A 22586-nucleotide genomic window follows, 5' to 3' on the forward strand; every position below is an offset into this window, starting at 1 on the left:
CACGACCAGACTGTTTTTTCCACAGATGTTGATGGGTTCTCAGTGTGTGTTCAGTAGCTGCAGATGTGTGTGTAGGGGTCGTGTGGAAGTCATCTCCTGCATGTTTGTTCAATGTTCCTCTTTTATACTTTTGTGATACTCAGTGGCAATACATTTACATGTTTGTTTTATGCTATAAACATGAGTGGTAAAAATATATATTTCCCCCCCTCCCCCCTTAGATCCAGGTAATAGAGGACGACAGGGCTAAAAGCACGGAGCCGTTCACCACAGGGGTCAGAGGTCAGGCCCCTCCGCTGGTCACCACCAACTTCCAGGTCAAAGACCAAGGTACGTTCTACTTCCTGTTAAAGCATGCATATGCTGGAAGTGTTTTTCATACACTTCAGTCAACCAAATATTGCAAAAAGGACCATTTTTGATGAAATTCTCACAGAATGATCCCTAATTTGACTTTCTTTCCATTCGTAATTACTTGCAAAACATTGATAAAAACATTGAAGAACTTAACCTTGTAAAAATGTATATTAATGTATAGTTTTTGACTTTCTTCAGGGAATGCCAGTCCCAGGTTTGTTCGCTGTACGGCCTACAATATGCCCTGCACGGCCGATATGGCCAAGCAGTCTCAGGTGCCTCTGGCCGCCGTCATCAAGCCCCTCGCCACGCTGCCCCCAGATGAGGTGAGCGACGCCCCCTCCTCTCCTCTCCTCTCCTCTCCTCTCCTCTCCTCTCCTCTATCTTCCGTCTCACCTGATTTTTTTACATTTTGTTATCCCTATATAGACAAGTCTCTTCTTCTTTTGTCTGATCTTTAGATGTTTTTATATGTCACAAGATCATCTATGAGATTATCTGTGTTTATTTAATTTTTTGTAATTTTATTTAGTGATATAGGAGTTACAAGACAAGTGCATACTAGTACAGTGTCACAGATACACAGAAGACAGATAGGTGAATTTACAAGTAAAGACAAATTACAAAATATACATGAAGACAAAAAAGAAAAGAAAAACAGTCTGTGTGTGCGTTTGAGGGATTAGACAAAAAGAGAGTGAAAAATTACAAAATAATAATTAAAATGATATGAGTAACAATATAATAGTCATGTATCGTGGGGGGGGGGCCATGTAAATAGTAGCAGGACCTTAAAGACCTTAAAGAAGTAAAAAGGGGTGGTGGCTGATATGGGAATGAGGATTATGAATTCTCAGTTTATTTAAGAAAGAAGATAAATATTTATTGTAATGCCAGATGCAAAATATGAAGCATTTCACGGAGAAAGGCTGGAAAAGGTTCCCATGCAAAGAGCTCGGTCTGAAATATTTATAGCGTATTACACTCCAGGTTGTTGTCTGTGCTTAGAGCTTTAACAAAGTATTCTATTACTGGACTACTTAAACAATTCAAGCAAACATTTTCTAGATTTAGCTTTATTAAGTTTGACAATAAACCGAATATATTCTGGCCTTGGACATGTGCTAAAAAAAAAATACATTTGAACATAAAACCTATTTTATAGAGAAAATGATGAATTGAATCAGTTTAATCTTTACTGTCTGACTCAACAACAAGCGTCCTTTGCTTGTGTCTCTCTTCATCCGAGCCCCCCCGAGCAGCTCTATCCTCCACTGACCTTTTTAACCCTTAACCTGATTTGAAAAAGGATTAATTTCAGGGCAATGCCTGCAGCCTCTGAGGTTTTTATGACAGGATGCCGGTTGTGGCAGTGCTATAATCTGTCTCAAAATCCCAGAGGTGGGAGTGGCTGCATGACCTTGTTTTATGCACTTATCACTTACACAAGTGTAACTCAGTTACATCATTTTTGGCAAAGAAACACTTTGTCTAAAACATGGTGTAAATATTTCTTCATGACTTCCTCTCTCAGTCATTCTTTCCACATCAGGGTTTAGATGAAGTCTGTCTCGTGTTATTGGATAAGACTCCTCTTACTCCTTTCCTTGTATCTCTTGTCAGACCCCTCCATACCTGGTGGACCACGGCGAGGGGGGTCCGATCCGCTGCAACCGCTGCAAGGCCTACATGTGTCCGTACATGCAGTTTATAGAGGGAGGGCGGCGCTTCCAGTGTGGCTTTTGCAGCTGCCTCACAGAGGGTGAGTTTGTGTCTCTGTTTGTGTATTAACATCGTTTTTTTCCTTAAAGGTCACCTATTATGCAAAAGGCACTTTTTGATGTCTTTTATACATAATGATGTGCCCCCGGGGTGTAAGGAGACTCACAAAGTGTCAGAAAATGCAACCGTCTCTCTTTTCCTCCTTACCCACATCCAGATTTGCTGCGGTCATGACGACATTACTAAAAATGTTTGGACATAATATGGTCTGTGTTTACATTAGCAAGCACCGCTAACACTCAGAGCTAACGCTGTACTGGAGAGAGTATGTGTAAAGAGTCAGGATATAAAAAGGTACTCACCTTGTGGTAAACCCGCAAGAGAAAAAGCATTTGAGCTCCATACTGTTTCAGAAATAATCCTTGATGTGGTTTGGAACATATTATGGCGTTTAATCACAGCCGCATTTAGCTGACAATCTGGGTAGAAACCTCGCTCTTCCCAGAGGAGAGCTCATGCATGCTCCAAAGGGGCGTGGCCAGCAGCAGCTCGGGTTACATTTAAAGCTACAGACCCAGAATCAGCACTTCTCTAACAGGGCTGAAATAGAGGGGTTTGAGGCACAGCTAGAATGGGTGATCTGTTGGTATTTGGAGCAAAACACTTCAGAGACATATTTTTGATATATGTGAGACCTATAATATATGCGTAAAAATAGTATAATAGGAGACCTTTTCAATTAAAATCACTGTACTGATTGCCCTGCCTCCTCTTTTCCCGCAGTGCCTCCACATTACTTCCAGCATCTGGACCACACTGGTAAGAGGGTGGACTGCTACGACCGGCCGGAGCTCTCGCTGGGAAGCTACGAGTTCATGGCCACTGTCGACTACTGTAAGGTAGGTCCTTCCTGCAGGAAACCCACCTTTGGACTCAGATTGTGCAACCGTCATTGTTCCCAGATCTCTGTTTGAGTAGTATAAAGTTCTTCTGCAGAGGAATGTTTACCCATGATTCCCTTCAGTGATCTCCACCAGTCATTATCTGTAATAGAATCTGGTTTCATTCATGTTATCACAGGTCAGAATGACACAATAATAAACACAGCCATTAACAAATAACTGCAGAAAGAGCTAGTCATATTCCAATTAAGTCATAAAAGCAAAGTCTTTCTGAAAGTGGCTTGGTTTACTTTTTATTTCATCTGCATTCAGTTTTAAATGATTTGTCGTAGAGCATCCTAACAATACAGTCATTTTTACCCTGAGGGATACTGGGTACATATTGGTATAGTTTTAACCAATGTAGTTATTAGAGTAATGTAATGTACCCACACATAGTTTTAAATTGATTTGAATGAGATTTCATTTGAATGTTTAGGCCTTATATTTGTTTTAAAGCATTTCTCTTGGTGGTTTTAATGAAAACTAAACATGACATTTTAGATACAGGTTTTACACTTGGCTTATTGCCATATATAGAAAATGTAAATGTAATTGTCATGCTTTCAGAAAGAAAGACCTAAAAGATTCTTATTGTTTTTATATTGAAACACCCATTTAATGCTTCTCAGACAATCAAAGAGTTGAATATAAGAACCTGTCTGTTCTGTTAATATGGTACTCATATGTAACATACCATATTCTAGATCATTTACGCGTGACTTAATACAAACTGTGTGCTCTTCTGTAACAGAACAACAAGATCCCTCAGCCTCCAGCCTTCATCTTCCTCATCGATGTGTCCTACAACGCTGTGAAGAGCGGCATGGTCAACATCGTGTGCCAGGAACTAAAGACCCTCCTCGACTACCTGCCCAGGTACTCGGACACATACACACACACAATATATACAAGAGGAAAGAAAAACAAGCAGGGAACGAAGAAGAGAGGAGAGAAGGGAAACTAGTGAAGAAGAGACTGATTGAAAGATCCAATTTGAAGGATAGAATAGGGAGATATGGAGAAAGCACAAGAAAGGGGAGTGAAAGGCAATGAAGCGAAAAGGAAGAAAGAGAATAAAAGAGGAGATAAAGAGGGAGGAAGGAACACTTCCTCTTATGAGGGGGATTTTTTTAAAAGACAGTTTATACTCTCACTACTGTCAGAAAATACAAACCTAACTATTTTCCCTCTCCCCAACCGTTTCTGCGTCTAGGGAGAACCCAGAAATGGACTCCGTGGTGCGGGTGGGTTTCGTCACCTACAACAAGGTTTTGCACTTCTACAACGTAAAGTCCAGCCTGGCCCAGCCGCAGATGTTGGTGGTGTCGGATGTGTCGGACATGTTTGTGCCTCTGCTCGACGGCTTCCTGGTCAACGTCAACGAGAGCCGGCAAGTTATCGAGAGGTGGGTACAAAAAACCTGACACACACACACACACGTTGACATATGAATACGGTGTGTAAGGACAGACAAATGGATCGGGTTCACTCACACACTGTTTGTGATTTTCCAGTTTGCTGGACCAGATCCCAGAGATGTTTGCGGACACCAGGGAGACGGAGACAGTGTTTGGACCTGTCATCCAGGCGGGACTGGAGGCACTCAAGGTCAGCACATAGTGCCACTTACATTTACAGGGATTTTTCCCGGTTTATCCGTGTTTTTCAGATTTCCAAACTGGAAAACAGGACGTCAAAAACTGTTTTATTAAAATTAGGTTTCTCTTGGCCTATTTGTGAAAAAGTGTAATTGAAGAAACATTATTTGAAAGTTTCTGCTTATCGATACTAAAGTAATGATTTTACTTTGACAAGTTTATCATTTAGTTTTACCTATAGCATAATAATGGTCCAAACATAATGTGGAAATGGCATTGTTTTAAGTCAATAACCTTCACATTTCCTTAAGGAAGGACCCAAAGATACCCTTTACTAACATACAAAGCTTACTATTGAGCCCTGTGTGTGGCGTTCCACCAGTTATTCAAACCAAAAACAATATGGTGGATTAGAGTGGTGATCAGGCCGCGCTGGTGTTTTCTGCCTAACGTTGGTAAATGCTCTATATTCTTAGTCTGCTGCCATGCGTGATGATCTGTATGTTGTGTGTCCCTCCTCAGGCTGCAGACTGTTCAGGGAAGCTGTTTGTGTTCCACACCTCTCTGCCCATCGCAGAGGCTCCGGGAAAACTGAAGAACAGAGAAGACAAGAAGCTAGTTGGGACCGATAAGGAGAAGGTAGCGAGTTTATTTTATATTCACTTGTATTGGACATTTTACATGTTGTTTGTTGCAACTTAATATTTATCTGTCATTTATTTAGGGCAACATTTTTCATATATTAGTGAAATATTCCACACTGACTTCCTGTCCTTCCCTGTCCTCCTCAGTCTCTGTTCCAGTCTCAGGCGGGTTTCTACAACACCCTGGCTAAGGAGTGTGTAGCGCAGGGCTGTTGTGTGGATCTCTTCCTCTTCCCCAACCAGTATGTGGACGTTGCCACGTTAGGAGTGGTTCCTGTCTCCACTGGAGGCTCCATCTACAAATACACATACTTCCAGGTGAGGGGAAATCACTCTTTCCTTATTCTGATACAGCTGCAGGCTTTCTTTGGCAACCCCAGCTTTATGATCCACTGGAGCCTCTATAATGCTCTGATTTGTTAAAATACCAGCTAGATCATTTGACACTGTTAAACGTAGCTGTGGTGTGTAACTCATGGTGTGTTTTGTTATTCCCAGGCTGAGTCGGACAGGGATCGATTCCTGAACGATCTGAGGCGAGACGTTCAGAAACTAGTGGGCTTTGACGCCGTCATGAGGGTGCGAACCAGCACAGGTGAGGCTTGTCCACCTGAAATCAAAACAGAATGCCAGTCCCATCTTGATATATATCACACCTGACTTCCTGAATGTCCCTCTCCTGCCTCCCCTCCCCTCAGGTATCCGGGCGACAGACTTCTTCGGCTCCTTCTTCATGAGCAACACCACAGACGTGGAGCTAGCAGGCCTGGACTGCGACAAGGCCATCACTGTGGAGTTCAAACACGACGACAAGCTCAGCGAGGAGACGGGGGCCCTCATGCAGGTGTGCAACCAAAATCATTTGAAAAATAAAATAAACACATTTTTTATAGTTTCAAAATCAAGATTAGTTTTAGCTTTGAGTACTTCCTAACAGCAGGGATACAGATTAGTTCTGTAGTGGTCGGAGCCATCTAATCTGACATGGCTGACATCCAATCAATCAGTCTGTTAATCTGACCCCTGTTTCCCCCCGCAGTGCGCCGTGCTGTACACCAGCTGCAGCGGGCAGAGGCGTCTCCGCGTCCACAACATGGCGGTCAACTGCTGCTCTCAGCTGGCCGACCTCTACCGCAACTGTGAGACGGACACAATCATCAACTTCTTCTCCAAATACGGTGAGGACCCGCTCTCATTCAATCCAGAGAGCGCGGAATGCAAATGTCCACGATTGTACTCTAAAAAGTCTCAACAAGTTATGAGTGGACAAAGGAATGAGTCACATTTTCTATAAATACTATCAAGCCAACCCCAGCTGCTTCAGTGGAGCTGCAAATGGTCCAACAGTAGGAAGCTGCACCTGTTCCTCTCGGCATGCTGGGAGGAATGTTTGCAGCTCTGTAAGACTGAAGCAGGGTTCACTCCCCATCCAAGGGAGAAAGGAAGCTGTAAAATGGTTTTCTTTAAGAGAGGACATCCTTTTTGAAGTTGCATGTTATAAGCCTTTTATTACTTAAAGGTCACCTATTGTGCAAAATGCACTTTTTTATGTCTTTATATACATAATATACATAAATGTGTCCCGGGTGTGTAAGAAGACTCACAAGTGTCAGAAAATGCAACCTTCTCTCTTTTCCTCCTTACCCACATCTCTAAAAACGGGGGTACAACGGAGCTGATCCAGATTTGCTGCGGTCATGACGACTTTACTAAAATATTATCTGGCTTAACGTTGAACTCCTGTCAACGTTCGGCCCACTTCCCTATCTTCCCCTATCAGAAAAGTTGCTGTATCAGAAACAATGCACGACTTGTTTTGGATGTAATTTGGTCTGTGTTTACATTAGCAGGCATCGCTAACACTCAGAGCTAACGCTGTACTGGAGAAAATATGTGTAAAAAAGCTGGATATAAAAAGTTACTCACCTTGTGGTAAAAAGCATTTGAGCTTGCATGCTCCAAAGGGGCGTGGCCTGCAGCGACTCGGGTTACATTTAAAGCGTCAGACCCAGAATCAGCACTTCTCTAACAGGGCTGAAATAGAGAGGTATGAGGCACGGCTACAATGGCAAAACATTTCATAGACATGCTTTTTATACATCTGAGACCTATAATATATGCCTAAAAATAGTATAATAGGAGACCTTTAACACTGGTCCCTGGTGGTGGATTATATGATAATTATATGCGGCTATCATATTCAATATTTTAATATGCAAGTGTTTGTCTGTTGCAGCTTTCCGAGGCCTCCTAACCAACCACACTAAGGCGGTGAGAGAAACTTTGATCAACCAGTGTGCTCAGATCCTGGCCTGCTACCGAAAGAACTGTGCGAGCCCCTCGTCAGCTGGTCAGGTAATAAAACCCTCACTGCGTCTTATCAGCACTGCACAGGGCTTCTTCCTATGACTGTAATATGCAACATAAGCAGATTTATTCTCAGGATCCCATTTGACAGTACATTTAATTTCAGATTTCTCAGGCTCATTATTTGTTTTAGTCAAAAAATAAATAGATTTAGGGAGCAAATGCACTTTCAATTTAGAAATCCTTTATAAGTCCCGCAGCCGGGAGATTTACAGCCGTAGAGCAATAGCAGATCAAAAAGAGTTAGCTAACATATTAAATATAGAGACGAGCAGGACACATCCATGGTTAAAAATAAATAAGTATTTTCATTTATATAAATACAAAAGTATCTTAGTTTCTTCCTTCAAACATATTAACACACCATTTACATTGCTGAATATAAAATGTAGAATAAAAGAGGGATTGCTCTCAACATGGTTTAACTAGAAGAATAGAATCTTTAACGTCACTTGTTTACATTTATAACCATACCTCTGTGTGTGTGTGTGTTTCCAGCTGATCCTGCCTGAGTGCATGAAGCTGCTGCCGGTGTATCTGAACTGCGTGCTGAAGAGTGACGTGTTGCAGCCGGGGGCTGACATCTCATTGGACGACAGGGCCTACCTGCGGCAGCTGATCAGCTGCATGGACGTCTCCGAGAGCCACGTCTTCTTCTACCCCCGCCTGCTGCCACTGGTGAGACCGCACGCACGCACACACACACACACACACACACACACAATAACACAAAGGTTTGCACAGGTATTATTTGGCTCAGTGCCAATGTCCACGATCTTCACAGAATACTGAATAGCTTAAAGTTGAATCACCAGGGTGTAAATGTGAGTCTAGGATGAGAAATGGTTTAAATGTGGCATTGGAAATCGCATTTCATACGGGCAGAGGCTTTTCTGTGATCATCAAAGTGTCAAGGCTACCATTTGATATCCGTTTCCATCAAAAAACAGTGTTTGTTTCCCTCGTACTCAATATAATAATAGCCTGTGTCTTATCCACAGTACAGTTTTAGTATTAAAGCAGATGAAAATATATCTGCGTGACTATGCTCTCATAGAACAAAGAACCAGACACAAGGCTCTTTTCCTCCATCACAACTATTTGTATCATCAGAACGCTGTAATGTGTGTAATGTTCTCATGCAGAGTCTGCAGTATTATAAACTGAATCAGCCCTGTGTTAAAGCAGCGTCTCGTGTCTAAGTAAATCCACTAGAAATGTGCTCTTGCCTTGGTTGCATTGAATATGATTGCTGCCTTAATTCACACAGCGCTACTGGCAGCCATTCATTTAGCCTGTGCTTATTACTTTACAGTTCAGTGAGCCCCAATATTAAAAACTAAGCTTTAACCTGTAAGCTTTGCACACTCTAGTGTTCAAACTGAAAAGTTGTATTTTAATGCTCTTTTTTTGGGGCTTTTTATTCATTTCTATTCGTTTTTTATTCTAAGTTTCATCTTTTTTAGCTGCAAAAAGGCAATATTAAATACATACAACATATATATCTTTACCCGAGTGCCCTCAAGCCTTTGTGTTTACCTCTGCCATTAAGTACAATTCTCCCGTCAGAGATCAGCTGTTTGAGGCTAAATGCTTCGTGTGATCAGCAGATGGAACACCAACATGTTGCTCTAATGTTCTTCCTCCTCTTTGACTTCACAAGGCGAAGTTGGAAACCGGGTCGTTGCCGATGGCGGTGAGGGACTCCGAGGAGAGGCTGTCTAAAGGCGGAGTGTACCTCCTGGAGACGGGGCTCCACCTCTTCCTGTGGGTGGGGGCCAGCGTCCAGCAGGAGCTGCTGCTCAACATCTTCGGCACGCCGAACTTCAGCCAGATAGAGCCGAGCCTGGTGAGAGGACGCACAGCTGCTCACATGTTGTGGAGCTTAGCTGACTGAGCCACTGCCTGCACATTCATCCTGTGTTTCTTGTCTAATTGTAACCAAGTCTTCTCTAATGTATAATGCTTTATTTCCTTTGTTACTTCATCAGTATAGTACATAGTATAGCAGGTTGTTTCCACTTTATTGGCCTGACAAATTACACAATATATCATAAATAACTTCTTCTGTTTCAGACAAGTCTTCCAGAGCTGGACAACCCCTTCTCTCAGAGACTCAGAGAGATCATCGAATCCTTCAGAGCAGAGCGATCACGATACATGAAGGTAAACCTTTTATTTTCCTCATTACTGCTCGAGAGTCTTTAACTCTGACACTTTGTCCTGCCTCGTTGAAATGAAAAATATCTGATGTCTGTGCCAATGTGGTGGCTGAGTTTCAACATCAATACCAACAAAAATACTTATCTGATGATGCCTTACTTATATATTGTATATAAACATGGTTTTCTACAAAAAACATTTTTTTCATTTTCACAAAAGATGCCAGACAGGAAATTGGTCTAAAAATAAACATTACATATTTAACCCAAGTGGAGTGTTTTGAAGATTGCAAATAACACTTTGGATAATGTACGTTCTCAACAATTGGCTTATGGAAATGGGAGTTATGATGGGCATTTTTTTAAACAGAAAACATTACTTAAATATGAATATTAGTTTATTTATTGAGAAGATAATCCTAAATGCAGCCCTACTTGGCAGTATTTGACGCCTGATGGTACAGCACTTTAAGGTTTGACCCCCTCCCCGCTCTCACGCCCCCGTCTCTCCTGTTTTCCAGCTCATGGTGGTGAAACAGGAAGACAAAGCCGAGCTGATATTCAGGCACTTCCTGGTGGAGGACAAGAGCGTCTGCGGGGGAGCGTCATACGTGGACTTCCTGTGTCACATGCACAAGGAGATCCGCCAGCTTCTCAGCTAGACCTACACGTTCCCACCTTCACCTGTATGGCCCTCCCCTCCCTCGGTTTACCCTTCCTTGTGAAAGAAAGCGCTTTATCTTTTTTTTTTTTTTTTTTTTAAACCTAATAAACTAAAGCTCTCCTTGCTGTCTGTCTGCTGAGACACCAGCTGGCAGACATCGTTGTGTGTGTGTGTGTGTGTGTGTGTGTGTGTGAGAAAGAGGTGTTCATAGAGCTTTACTCTTCCCTCAAATGTACTTCTCCAACACAGCAGGAGCAAAATAACTGACGAGGGAGAGTAATGTATATACACAAGTGAACTATTATGTATGCAACAGACTGAGTGAGTGACGGCGGGTGTTGACTGTAGTCGGTGAACTGTCTGTATTACTAGCACTGAAAGGCTGTTTTGGGTTTATTAACGACCCTCGGATAGCAAACACTTTTTATATGATTGAATCCCAATAGAGTGAAGGACATCTACATAACACAAATGGAATTAAATAAATGCTGGTCTTTCTGTCTCTTCTCCCCTTTAATCATGGCCTTAGTACCCCCCTCCCCATGCTGCTCCAATCATCTGTAATGTGTGTGTGTGTGTGTGTGTGTGTAAATATGTGAGAGGATTATTCACCCATTGCCCCTATTCTTACTTCCTGCTTTCAGTAAGAGCAGTCGAATTAAAAAGTTACAGGTCAGTCGGACAACAGAATGGATTTAAGGAGTATCTTGAAATGTAAAATCTGGTTTTATTTTCCACAAGTGAACTGAAAATAAAGGCTTCTGTGTTAATACAGTAATTGGTATAATCCGGATTTGTTTAAATCAGCTTCAGTTGAGTTTCCGTTACTGTTGCGAACATCTGGCTCAGATGTTTGGTCACCGATGAACCAGGTGTGCATTTTAATTCACTGTCAATGATTCTGGAATGAGAGGGGGCCTATATTTATTCAACGTCTATGCAGCAAAGAGAAGGACTGACACAAAATAGATGGGAAATCATCATGATTTCTTTCTAGGGTCAATTCAGTCTGCTGCAGTGCTGTGACTTTATAAGAATCAAACGTTCTGAGAATTGTACTTTAAAAAAGCAAAGCCGATTTCTTTTTTTAGAAGACAGAAATAAGTGCAGAACGACTGCAGATATATCGGCTAATGTTTAGATTTTAAGTTGTCTCCGCACTGATGTTGTTCAGTGTGTAAATAAAATATATAATCTGTACAGAATGAATAGAAGAAAAACAATTTTAAATAACTGCCTGGACAGCTGTGGTGTGTTGATGGTTGGTTTCGCTGTCACAAATGGCCGAAATATAAAATCCTGGCTTTTACTGAAGAGAGGAAGACGCCCTGACTGGCTTTTTGATATATGTGTGAATGAGTGTGTCAGTTTGTGTGTGTGTGTGTGTGTGTGTTTGAATGTGGGGTCGGTCCTGGTGAATTTCTGCTGAGGAACAGAGGGATCAGCCAACACACACACACTCACACACTATACATTACCTGTGAGATTAAATCTAATCTTTATTCATCACTTAATGTCCTTTTTTTTTAACGTTGTGACTTTTGTGTTTATTTGGTGTGTGTGTAGCCCTCTGTTCCGTCTTTACGTTCACTGACTTCGATTGGCCCACCGTCTTGACTGTTCATTTCTGTTCCTTTTTTCTCTTTGATTTGTCCTCTTTTTTTTCATTGCCTCTTGGGACTGCTAATAAAATGATTGTTAAAGTGAAACTACACATTGTGCTTCATCCTTCTCTTTTTGTTATTTCAGGAAAGTGATATTACGAAATATATATATTCTATAATAACATTTTGTGAAACATTGCTTTCACTTCCTCTTAACAGCCTACCCTGCAGATAAATGTGGGAATATTAGTTCAGATTCTGATTAATATGTTCATATTCAGGGGTTTTTAGGTTCAGGAATCTTAACTTAAATGTCTCTCGTTCCAAGTGAACAAGTGACTCCGAGTCAATACCAGATATTTTAAATGCACATGAAATATAAGACACAGCTTTTTTATTGGATTATAGTGCTTTTTCTATCAATATATGAATAACTTTTACCAACAAATCAGCAGTTTTTAATGAAAGTCTCTAATCTTTTCAATAGTTTCCATGTCATGTGAACTTATGACCCCAAATCAATGAAGCATTGTATAACTACACTAGACAAGTAAGACACACCCCTTTTTTATTGGATTTTAGTCTATTTCATATGAATGTATGTAAGCAGATTCAGGATTCCTCTTTTAAATAACTATTTTTTTTCAATACACATTTGTTACCCAGTGACTGGTTATCATTTATGAACTGCACAAATAAGACACACATTCATTCAGCTGAGCCATGAGGTCACATGACCTGTAAGCTTTTGAAAGGAAGTTTGAATAAAGAACTTTATCTATAGGCAGAGTGCCATCGATTCATTAGCTCTGACTTTGGTTAAATGAACCAGATGTACACTGATGATTATTTATTTTTTAAAGCCACATATTTATTCATTAGACTAGAGTGCCCAACAAAGTCATATAAACAACACAAAACAGACAGGTAACAAGTTAACCCTGCAATATTGCTGAGGTTAAAAATGAATATGAAATGGTAGTCCATGAAAACCCTGATTTGCCTTCCAGTACATGAGACATAAAATAGCAGAACCTTGATCACAAAAGTGGGAGTTGCAATTCAAAACCAAGGCTTTCAAAAAGTGGTCCACAAACTTTCACTTCCTATACATTGATGGATACAAGTGGATATTCTGGATTAACCTCAGTGTCACTATGTCACACTGATATTCACAAGTACACTGTGGAGTCCACCCAGCCCAGCCAGAACCCCGGGTACACAGGCTCAGTGAAGGTGGTGTAGAAGTTGTGGATGAGGGTCATTGCACCACAGGAGATCCTGAAGAAAGTCAGTCTCCCTGCAGACCAGTCCAGATAGACTCCCACTTTGTTGGAGTTGGAATTGTAGCTGGGTGGGAGGGTTAAATCAACCTGCATGTGTGCGGGCCAGATCTGGTAGCGCTCTTTGGTGCAGAAAAGTCCCCAGGAAGAGTCGTTTTTGCCTAACCAGCATTCGTGACCTTCTCCCTTCCTGCACACGGTTCTGTAGGCGACTCCTATGAAGGCTCTCCCTGTCCACTCGGTCTCCCAGTAGCAGTGCCCCGTCAGCCCCTCCCTGCACAGCACCTGGGTCCAGAAGTCAAACCTCTCGGGATGATCAGGATACGACTGCTTGGTCCAACGCGTGGCTTTCCTGTTTCCCTCGGAGAGAGAGAGGTCTCTGTGTGCTGTGTTCGGGTCTAGGGTGAGTTCCTTGGTGTCTGATGAAACAGATCGAGAGTGATAATCAAGTTGTATTCGATAATTGACTTAAAGAATGTCAATCAATGCCGAGTGAGTGTTGGTTACTTACATTTCATTGGACCTGGCTGAATCCTGGATTCACCACACTGTTCCACACTAAAAGACAACAGAAGACCAGTTATCTGACACGTACGTCACTTGAAAACAATATCGTTAAAACAGTAATTGACCAATTCAACATTTTACTCTTATTCTACTCCCAATGATTTTGTTTGTCTTCAAAGGATCAGAATCAATGCAGCAGAGATTTGAATCCCAGAGATTTCGACTAAGTGTTTTTCCTCCATAACCAATAATGCAGCAAAAGGCTTTATAAATATTTTACATAAAGTGATACATTTTAAAGTTATAAAGTAGAATATTTAAAAGCGGTATCCAAAGTATGAATTTAAAATCATCTCAACCATATTTTAGTATTGCAATGTATTGAATGGTTAAATCGTAACTCAGATAAAACCTTAATAACTCAATGTAATGTTGTCAAATCAAAACAGTAACAGTTTGCACTTTGGTGTAAGGTTGTGTGTGTGTGTGTGTGTGTGTGTGTGTGTGTGTGTGTGTGTGTGTGTGTGTGTGTGTGTGTGTGTGTGTGTGTGTGTGTGTGTGTGTGTGTGTGTGTGTGTGTGTGTGTGTGTGTGTGTGTGTGTGTGTGTGTGTGTGTGTGTGTGTGTGTGTGGCGGCTGACACTGTGAATAGCGGTAAAGAAATAAGTGCTGCGCTGGCACTAGGCTAAGCTAGCTAGCTAAAGTGAATTAGCCTGAAGTAAACAACATTAGCATTAAATGATGAACAGTGCAATTAGCCAACTGTTTAAGGCACAGCTGAAGCTGTGGACAACTTCACTTGAGAGAATATAAAAACGTTAGGCTACATAGAGGGTAAAATTGCTCAGTGTTTTATCCAGCTGAATAAGCTACTGAACTTTTAATACTGAAGCAAAATAAGTTGTATGTATTTTCAGTGTGTTTGCTTGCCTTTTACTGTATGTAAATACGATCTTAAATCAATGAAAAAATTAAACCTGTGTCTAGCACATATCAGCGTTTTCTTAATGCCTAAGCAAGTTTGACTAATGCCTTCATGGAGAAGGTGTTAAAAGGAAAAGCGAGAGAGGAAGTGAATTTCTGTCAGGAGCACAGAGCTTCTGTCATTCAGAGGGCGAGGTCAGAGCTGGGCTAGTTACTGTATTCAGAGAATTTACTTAAAATACATTTCCTTTCTTTGCATTTATTTTTAAATAACTATCATGAAGCAGTGTTGAAACCCTTAATCATTGATTGTTTTCAATACATACATTTTAATCTTAATTTAACATGGTCACAAACATTTGTCATTATATATATATTTCTTAATTAGTAACTCAAATCGACCGTGGGCCCTTTTATGCTTTTGAGCCACTTCCTCTCTAACATCCTCTGCACGTGCCTTGTACTGATACCAATACATCTGTGATAAGCTACATTTGCTGGCTATTTTATCATCCTCTACCTGAGTTCATGCAGGCTGCAGCGAGGGTCCTCCTTCAGCGCAGACAGCAGCTGCAGGCCCAAGGGTCCCGGGTGGTTGTAGCTCAGGTCGAGCTCTTTGAGACGGGAAAAGTTCAAAGCAGATGCCAGAAAAGTGCAGCCTTCCTCTGTCACGCTGCACCAGGCCAACCTTCAAAACACCAAGACATTTAATCCAACTGATCTCCGTTATCAACAACAGTAACAACTGAATTTGCATGTTTGGCTCTGTTCAGTATTCTGCTGTTAAATAATTCATCTGGAATGTAATTTCACTCAAGGCACTCACATGAGTATTTCCAGTTTACAGTGAGGACTCCCCAGCCCTACAGAGAGCTCTTTGACTCCAACGTCCATGAGGTCATTGTGAGAGAGGTCCAGTTCTTTCAGCTGGTTGGCGTCTGAGCTGATCACAGAGGCCCAAACGCTGGCGCTGCGTTCTGTTAGGTTGCAGCTCTTCAGTCTAAACAAACAGAAAATAACCTGCTTGATAAAAACATCTTTATTTGACTTTCTGGGATTTAAAAATATATACTTATTGTTGGGTTTATACTGTACCTGAGTTTCTCAAGTTTGCTGTTCTTCAATGTATCAGAAAGCACTAATATTCCATCATCTGTGATGTTGTTGTTGCCTAGGTCCAGCTCTCTGATTTCGGATGAGTGGATGCCAATCTCCAGGATTTTACAACAAGCAGCAGTAAGATTGCATGCATTTAGACTGCAAGAAGAAAGTGGTATGAGAAAGGGAAGTATAATGTAATCACAAAATGTCTGGGATCTTATGCGAGCACAAGCTTCCCAATTTTAAACAACTGCAATGTGAAACGCCACCTAACATCATGCACATTTAAAATGCATTACCAATCACTCCATTTGGAATAAGGCAAAGTTATTGATATTTGAGGTAAAAAAGTTGTTAAAAGCATGTCCTTTAAGTTGCTACCTATTGCTTAATGAGTCCACTGATGAAAGCCCTTGCATTTACAATACATTCCCTCAGAAAATTAGAAGCACACTTGCTGGAACACACTTACCCTTCAATGGTGGCAGAAACACAGAAAACGCTTCTGAAAGCTGAAGGGTATTATTTTCTCTAATGTGTGTTACTTGTATGTTACTACAAGTGACATCTTTCACGTTACTCAATTATTCTATTAATTGCCAAAACCACTCAAGTTTCACATTTACTTTTTTTTACCATTTCTAAATGGAGTACTCTTGTTATCTTCTACCAAAGGAACCTTTTTGTTACCTATTATGTATCAATTGCACCGAGGCAAATATCTTGCTTGAGCTGCCAACCAGTGTTTTTTTTCCCACATCCTGCAGTTCGTCTCAAGAGCCGCTTTCACACCAAGTACTTTGCCGTACTTAGTGCCGGCACTTAGTACCCCAGGGCACTAAGTACCAATCGCGTTCACACCGGAGTACTTTTCCCTGAGGGAAGATTACGCAAATGAGCCGCTGACGTCACTTCTTCTTCTTCTGCTTTGGGTTTACTGGCAGGCCGCAAACAACTTCACGGCGTATACTGCCACCCGAAGTCCCCGGCCGGAAGTCCCCGGAGTTGGGGACTGGCTTCAGTAGAAGCTGCTGGGAGTCCCAGCAGCTCTTGAGACTTCTACTGAAGCCTTCCGAGTAAATCGCCAGAACGCCGACACCTCCTCATCACTCCACCACTCCCATGTTTTTTTGCGTTGCCATAAGTTATTCTCTCTCCGTTGGTGCGCGGGGCTAATGCTAATGCTAATAATGCTAATGTCAGCAAATACAATGGCGGCTTCAAAAAACTTTTCAGAGTTTTACGGGGCGTGGTTTGCAATTCGCCCAGCCAATAGCAATTGGTACTTTTTTGGTACTTTTTTGGTACCACCTCTCAGCAGGCACTAAAAATGGGGGTAAAAGTTCCCGGCACTAAGTACTCTTTTTGGTGTGAACGCGACATAAGGGGTACTAACGGAACTAAACGGGAAAAGTACGGGGTAAAAGTACTCCGGTGTGAACGTGCCTAAGTATATCAGGCCTTACCCGACCACACAGTCGTGGGCTAGTGTTTACTTTTCAAAAGTGTCCTAGATCGCATGTTCTTCATTTCTAAAATAATCCGAGCACTAAAGCTGCATATCTTTAACATCAGGTTCAAAAAGGACCTTAAGAGCTTGCTGTATGCTTTTAGAAATCACTTACTTTGCCACACTGGCTTTTTTCATGACAGGCAGCAGCCTCAGGAGACCTTCCTCTGACTTGGTGTAGTTCCTCAGTTCGAACACCCGCAGCTCCTTTTCTGATGTCAGTAGAACAAAGACCAGAGTGGCCCACTGCGCAGGAGAAAGTTTGGCTTTGTTGAGACTGCCTGGGCTGAGGTAGCTCTGAATCTCCTCAATGAGGGAGTGGTCATGCAGCTCGTTCAGACAGTGAAAGAGATTGAGGCATCTGTCTGGGGATGGGCTTTCTTTGATCCTCTGTTTTATGTGTGTTATGATCTCCTTCCTGGTACTTGGTTTTGATCTGTTGGTGGTCATCAGGTGCTTCAACAGAGTCTGATTGGATTCCAGAGACAGGCCCAGAAGGAAGCGCAGAAAGATGTCAAAATGTCCTTCATCACTCCGCGAAGCTTTTTCTACCGCTTCTTTGTATAGGATGACCTCTGATGGTCCTTTGAACAGCAAGCGTCTTGACGCGGACGGCTTCTTTACCAAGACGTTTTCGTTGTCGTTGTGGAACTTGAGGTAGACATACAACGCAGCAAAGAATTCCTGGATGCTCAGATGCACAAAGCAGAACGTTTTCTCCTCGCACAGTGTCAGCTGCTCATTGAAGATTTGTGTGTAGACTCCTGAGAACATGGACGCCTGGGAGACATTAATACCGTCCGAGTTGAGGTCGCTCTCATAGAAGATCAAGTGGCCCTTCTCGAGTTGCTGGAAGGCCAGTTTACCCAGCGACATGAACATATCTCTCATGCATTTTGCATTTGACTCTGTTTTTTCAGGCAACCTTTTCTTGATGTCCTCCACGTACAAGAACAAGAAGTGTATGTACATCTGAGTAAGACTCTTTGGCGTGTCTTTACTCGCAGTCGTCTGCAACTTCTTCTCAAGAACACTCGCCGCCATCCAGCAGAAGATTGGTATGTGGCACATGATGTAGAGACTTCTGTTGGATTTCACATGCGCGATCACTCTGTTTGCTAGGTTTTGGTCGCAGATTTTCCTCCTGAAGTACTCGTCTTTCTGGGGTTCGTTGAACCCTCGCACCTCTGTCACTAGATCAACAGATTCCATGGGGATCTGACTGGAGGCTACCGGGCGAGATGTTATCCAAACGAGAGCAAAGGGAAGGAGTCCTCCCCGAATGAGGTTGATCAGAAGCACATCAATGTTGGTCTTCTGCGTCACATCAGACACTATTTCAGTGTTGTGGAAGTCCAAAGACAGGCGGCTCTCGTCCAGACCATCCAGGATGAAGAGCATTTTGTTATTGGCATTCGTGAAGATTCCTGTCTCATTAGTTTCCGGGAAAAAGACACTGAGAAGTTCGACTAGACTGAAGCTTTGTTTCTTCATGGGATTCAGCTCTCGGAAAGACAGAGGAAATACAAATCCCAGGTTGGTGTTTGCTTCCCCCTCAGCCCAGTCTAGTGTGAACTTATTGGTAGATACGGTCTTTCCGATGCCAGCGACTCCCCTTGTGATCACAGTTCTTATGGGGTGGTCTCGTAGAGGAACAAAGAGCTGATTGCAGTGAATTGATTTCTCCTGGGCCGCATGTTTCCTGGAGGCCATTTCAAACTGTATCACCTCATGCTCTTTATTGACTTCACCATTTCTTCCCTCAGTGATGTAGAGCTCTGTGTAGATCTTATTGAGAGGTGTCCTGTTTGCATCAGTCATCATCCCCTGCAGCAAGTAGCCAAACTTCCTCTTCAGCTTAGCTTTCAATTGCTCTTGACATTCTGTGATCTTGTCTTCTAAAGGAGGAAATGCTTTAAGGGTTATTTTGAGTTTGTTATACATTCAGGAAATGCACATTTATGGTAAATGTGGTAGAGTAGTACTCACTTTGGGGCTTCAGATCATCACTGAGGTCTGCAGTGTCATGGTTCGATGCTTCTTTTGATGAAACAATAGATCCTGCAAAAGAAGAAAAACATTAGCTAAGCCCTAAACCCTAGCCTTAGCTAATCCAATGTCTGATATCTACCTTGGCCCGTTGAGGTGATAATGAAGTTCAGATTGGTGATGGTAGAACCAGTGATGGAGGGAGCAACCACATTGCCTCCACTCTGAGCGGTGCAGTTGGGTTGGAAATGATAAACCACTTCCTTATTAGAGTGAAGTATCTCTAGGGGAAGCCATAAATGCAATTTCAGCAGTTTGTTACCAAAACAAATTAGAGTAGTGAATGAATACTGGGGTAAAATTATTATTATCAAAGCTAATTTCATGCTGTCTGATGTTTCTACGCAATAAAAAAATCTAATTTACATTCAAATTCCAATTCGAATCTGGCTAGAATTACTGGAATCTGTCATAGAACCAATTGTTCTCTATGGTAGTGAAGTGTGGTGTCCTCTCTCCAACCAGAATGTGGCCCAATTGGACAGACACCCAGTTGAAATGATGCATATAGAATGCTTAAAAAGCATCTTACAGGTGCACAGAAAACCCCCAAAGAGAGGTGCAGTGTCAGCAGAATGTGTTTTTACCAGCCACAACCTCAGGATCAGTAAGTGACCACACACACACGACACAACCACGCAGACACACACACTTTCTTTAATTTTTAATGACATGTGATTGTTGGCATAGATGTTTGGTGTTCTTTTTATTTTTATTTGCAATGTTGCAACACCTTGTAAAACTTGCTTTGGCATTACTATGTTTTTGATATGGTCATGCCAATAAACCTCCTTTGAATTTGATTTTGAAATCTTAAGGATTGGAACAAACTCTTCTGAAACAAAACCTTTTCCCTTGATGACTTGCAATGTATTGCCCTACGCACTTATTTTTCTTTATTTTGACATTCTTACCTTGAGGCCCATCGTCTGTTTCATGAGCAACACTCATTTGCTCCATGTTTCTCTCATCAGCTTCTTTGTGGTTGCAAGCCTACGTGATTTATTGTAGCTTGTAGAGATTTCCTGTACAGTTCCTGTGATGTATTTCCAGCTTGTTAAAAAAACGGCATTAAAAAACATAAATACTTTTAGATAAAGAATATACATGTTTAGTCACGGTTGATATTAAAAATCGAACAGCTTTAGAAGATTAAGTTAAATCTTACCTGCCTAAATAACAACTGCGATCGCCATCTGATTCAGATGTTGATAGCAGCGGCTCAGAAGTAGAGTGTTATTCAACAAGTGAAAAAAACTCTCTTTTGCCTTCTCTCTGTCTTATGGTGCAAAAACAGGAAGCTGGGGTTTTTATCTGCGCACAGTCTGTCATTGCTGTATTGAGAGGCATCGTGAACAAACCGCAGCTCTTCAAAATGTTTCAGTTACTACCAAATGAACTTAATTTAAGGAAAATGGAAATGAAACATTGATCTTGGAAAGATCTGGCATAAAATAACCAACATTAATACGTTTTACCATAATTGCAGTGGGTAATGTAACAATGGGCAAATATCAAGTATACTCAGAAGTAGAGTGTTATTCAACAAATGAAAAAAACTTTCTTTTGCCTTCTCTCTGTCTTATGGTGCAAAAACAGGAAGCTGGGGTTTTTATCTGCGCAGTCTGTCATTGCTGTATTGAGAGGCATCGTGAACAAACCGCAGCTCTTCAAAATGTTTCAGTTACTACCAAATGAACTTAATTTAAGGAAAATGGAAATGAAACATTGATCTTGGAAAGATCTGGCATAAAATAAACAACATTAATACGTTTTACCATATTTGCAGTGGGTAATGTAACAATGGGCAAATATCAAGTATTGTATGTCAGTACATATTTGAGATAATTGCACTTGAGTATAATTGTTTTATACTTCTAACTAATTTAGAAAACGTCATGAAAATTGGAAGGATGCTGAGTGCAATCTATATGCATGTTTGGGCCTACTTTATAGAGCTGATTTAATTTGAAGTACACAGCTCTATTCTAAATAAGATATGTTTGTTTTGGATGGAAATGTTTTTATACAATCTTCAATTTCTTTCAAAGTATTGTGAACTGTGTGAGTCAGTTTTGCAAAAGTCTTAACATACTTTTCTCAGTAGAGGCAAACACATGAATCTCAACAAACAGTCAGAGCTTCACTGAGCATTTACTCTTCTAGTTCTGGCATCTATCTACCATAACATGGAACAATTCCACATTAAAAACCTGCAAATAATGTATGCTTGGTGTAGGTAGGATCAGTCATGTAATCCCAGTGCAGTGAACAATGGGATCAAAGTTGCTGTTAGAGTTCCAGTTTCTACATGCTGCAGCTTTGCCTGTTGAACAGATGGTGGAAGCAAAGTCCAAGTTGTGCTTTTTCACTGTTTCACATGCTTTGATTGATATGAGTTTTCAGGGTGGTTAATGAAGCAGACATTTAATTGGACTCGTTTCTTTTCACCTTCCATAAACACGAGTCTCTACATTTCGTCTAATAAATGTGCCTATGCAGCAAATTAGGTGTGTGACATTGGAGGAGAGGTTCACCATTATTCAAACTGAAACAGATTGAAACTGTTCACACTAAAAACACAGTTACTCTGGAAGTTTTCAGTGTATATATAGGCCCCTGAATGTAGTTTTAAGGCAAACTGAACACACACCCCAAACTGAATAATGATGACTCTTATCACCTGCATCTGCTTGAAGGAATACAAGTGGTCGGCCTAGTTATCTAGCGACCATAGTCTCTGGTCTACCAATGTGCTTTTGAAAAAAATACATGTGTAGAAATGTCTCCAGGCTAAATAACTGGTGTCTTACCACATAGAAGCTAAGTCAAACTCTCAGTTTGTTCGGTGGTCTTGAACGCGTAAACATGACAGCAATTTCCTGTCTTCACTTCAGTCAGTTAACCTTTATCTTTCATGTGAGCTGAAGCAAACAGGAAGGGAAAAAATGCAACTTCTAATGGCCAATATGAACACTAGAAAAATGGCATCAACTGTGACTATTGTTTTTAGATAGAGATTAAAAAAGCCTCCAATCTGAGCAAAAGTATATATAATACGCCTTGCAGAGATTTGAGTTTACAGAGTCTTTTTTCATTAGGTTTAATAGTCTATAGCTTCAGCACCTGAGCTACAGGGTGAGCAGTGTTT

General features: G+C 41.3%; 2 protein-coding genes across 5 annotated transcripts in view; one reads left to right on the plus strand and one right to left on the minus strand.

The window, feature by feature from the left end:
• Window positions 1–12172, plus strand: part of sec24c (SEC24 homolog C, COPII coat complex component) — a 21438-nt gene extending 9266 nt beyond the window's left edge. For both annotated transcript variants that reach the window (XM_034120134.1, XM_034120135.1), the window contains 17 exons: window positions 222–330; window positions 556–683; window positions 1981–2119; window positions 2863–2978; window positions 3775–3899; window positions 4237–4428; window positions 4538–4631; window positions 5144–5260; window positions 5413–5583; window positions 5764–5860; window positions 5964–6109; window positions 6305–6443; window positions 7502–7620; window positions 8131–8310; window positions 9296–9481; window positions 9709–9798; window positions 10316–12172. In XM_034120134.1, coding sequence (XP_033976025.1) covers window positions 222–330; window positions 556–683; window positions 1981–2119; window positions 2863–2978; window positions 3775–3899; window positions 4237–4428; window positions 4538–4631; window positions 5144–5260; window positions 5413–5583; window positions 5764–5860; window positions 5964–6109; window positions 6305–6443; window positions 7502–7620; window positions 8131–8310; window positions 9296–9481; window positions 9709–9798; window positions 10316–10456 — 2289 coding nt within the window. In that variant the 3' untranslated portion in view covers window positions 10457–12172. The remainder of the gene's footprint in view (window positions 1–221; window positions 331–555; window positions 684–1980; window positions 2120–2862; window positions 2979–3774; window positions 3900–4236; window positions 4429–4537; window positions 4632–5143; window positions 5261–5412; window positions 5584–5763; window positions 5861–5963; window positions 6110–6304; window positions 6444–7501; window positions 7621–8130; window positions 8311–9295; window positions 9482–9708; window positions 9799–10315) is intronic.
• A 267-nt stretch (window positions 12173–12439) lies between these two features.
• Window positions 12440–20695, minus strand: LOC117474105 (NLR family CARD domain-containing protein 3-like). 3 transcript variants are annotated; one of them, XM_034120139.1, is made up of 10 exons: window positions 20604–20695; window positions 20350–20471; window positions 19518–19658; window positions 19376–19447; window positions 17502–19299; window positions 15871–16032; window positions 15602–15775; window positions 15296–15463; window positions 13857–13903; window positions 12440–13764 (listed from the first exon to the last, which is right to left on the minus strand). In XM_034120139.1, the coding sequence occupies exons 2-10, from the start codon at window positions 20393–20395 to the stop codon at window positions 13235–13237; spliced, it is 3138 nt and encodes a 1045-aa protein (XP_033976030.1). In that variant the 5' UTR covers window positions 20396–20471; window positions 20604–20695; the 3' UTR covers window positions 12440–13234. The 3 variants fall into 3 exon arrangements, with proteins under 3 accessions (XP_033976030.1, XP_033976031.1, XP_033976029.1); XM_034120140.1 differs by having other exon boundaries at window positions 17502–19284; window positions 20350–20488; XM_034120138.1 differs by having other exon boundaries at window positions 20350–20488.
• Between the last annotated feature and the right edge of the window lie 1891 nt (window positions 20696–22586).

This window comes from Trematomus bernacchii, unplaced genomic scaffold (genome assembly GCF_902827165.1).
Source record: "Trematomus bernacchii unplaced genomic scaffold, fTreBer1.1, whole genome shotgun sequence".
Taxonomy (NCBI): domain Eukaryota; kingdom Metazoa; phylum Chordata; class Actinopteri; order Perciformes; family Nototheniidae; genus Trematomus; species Trematomus bernacchii.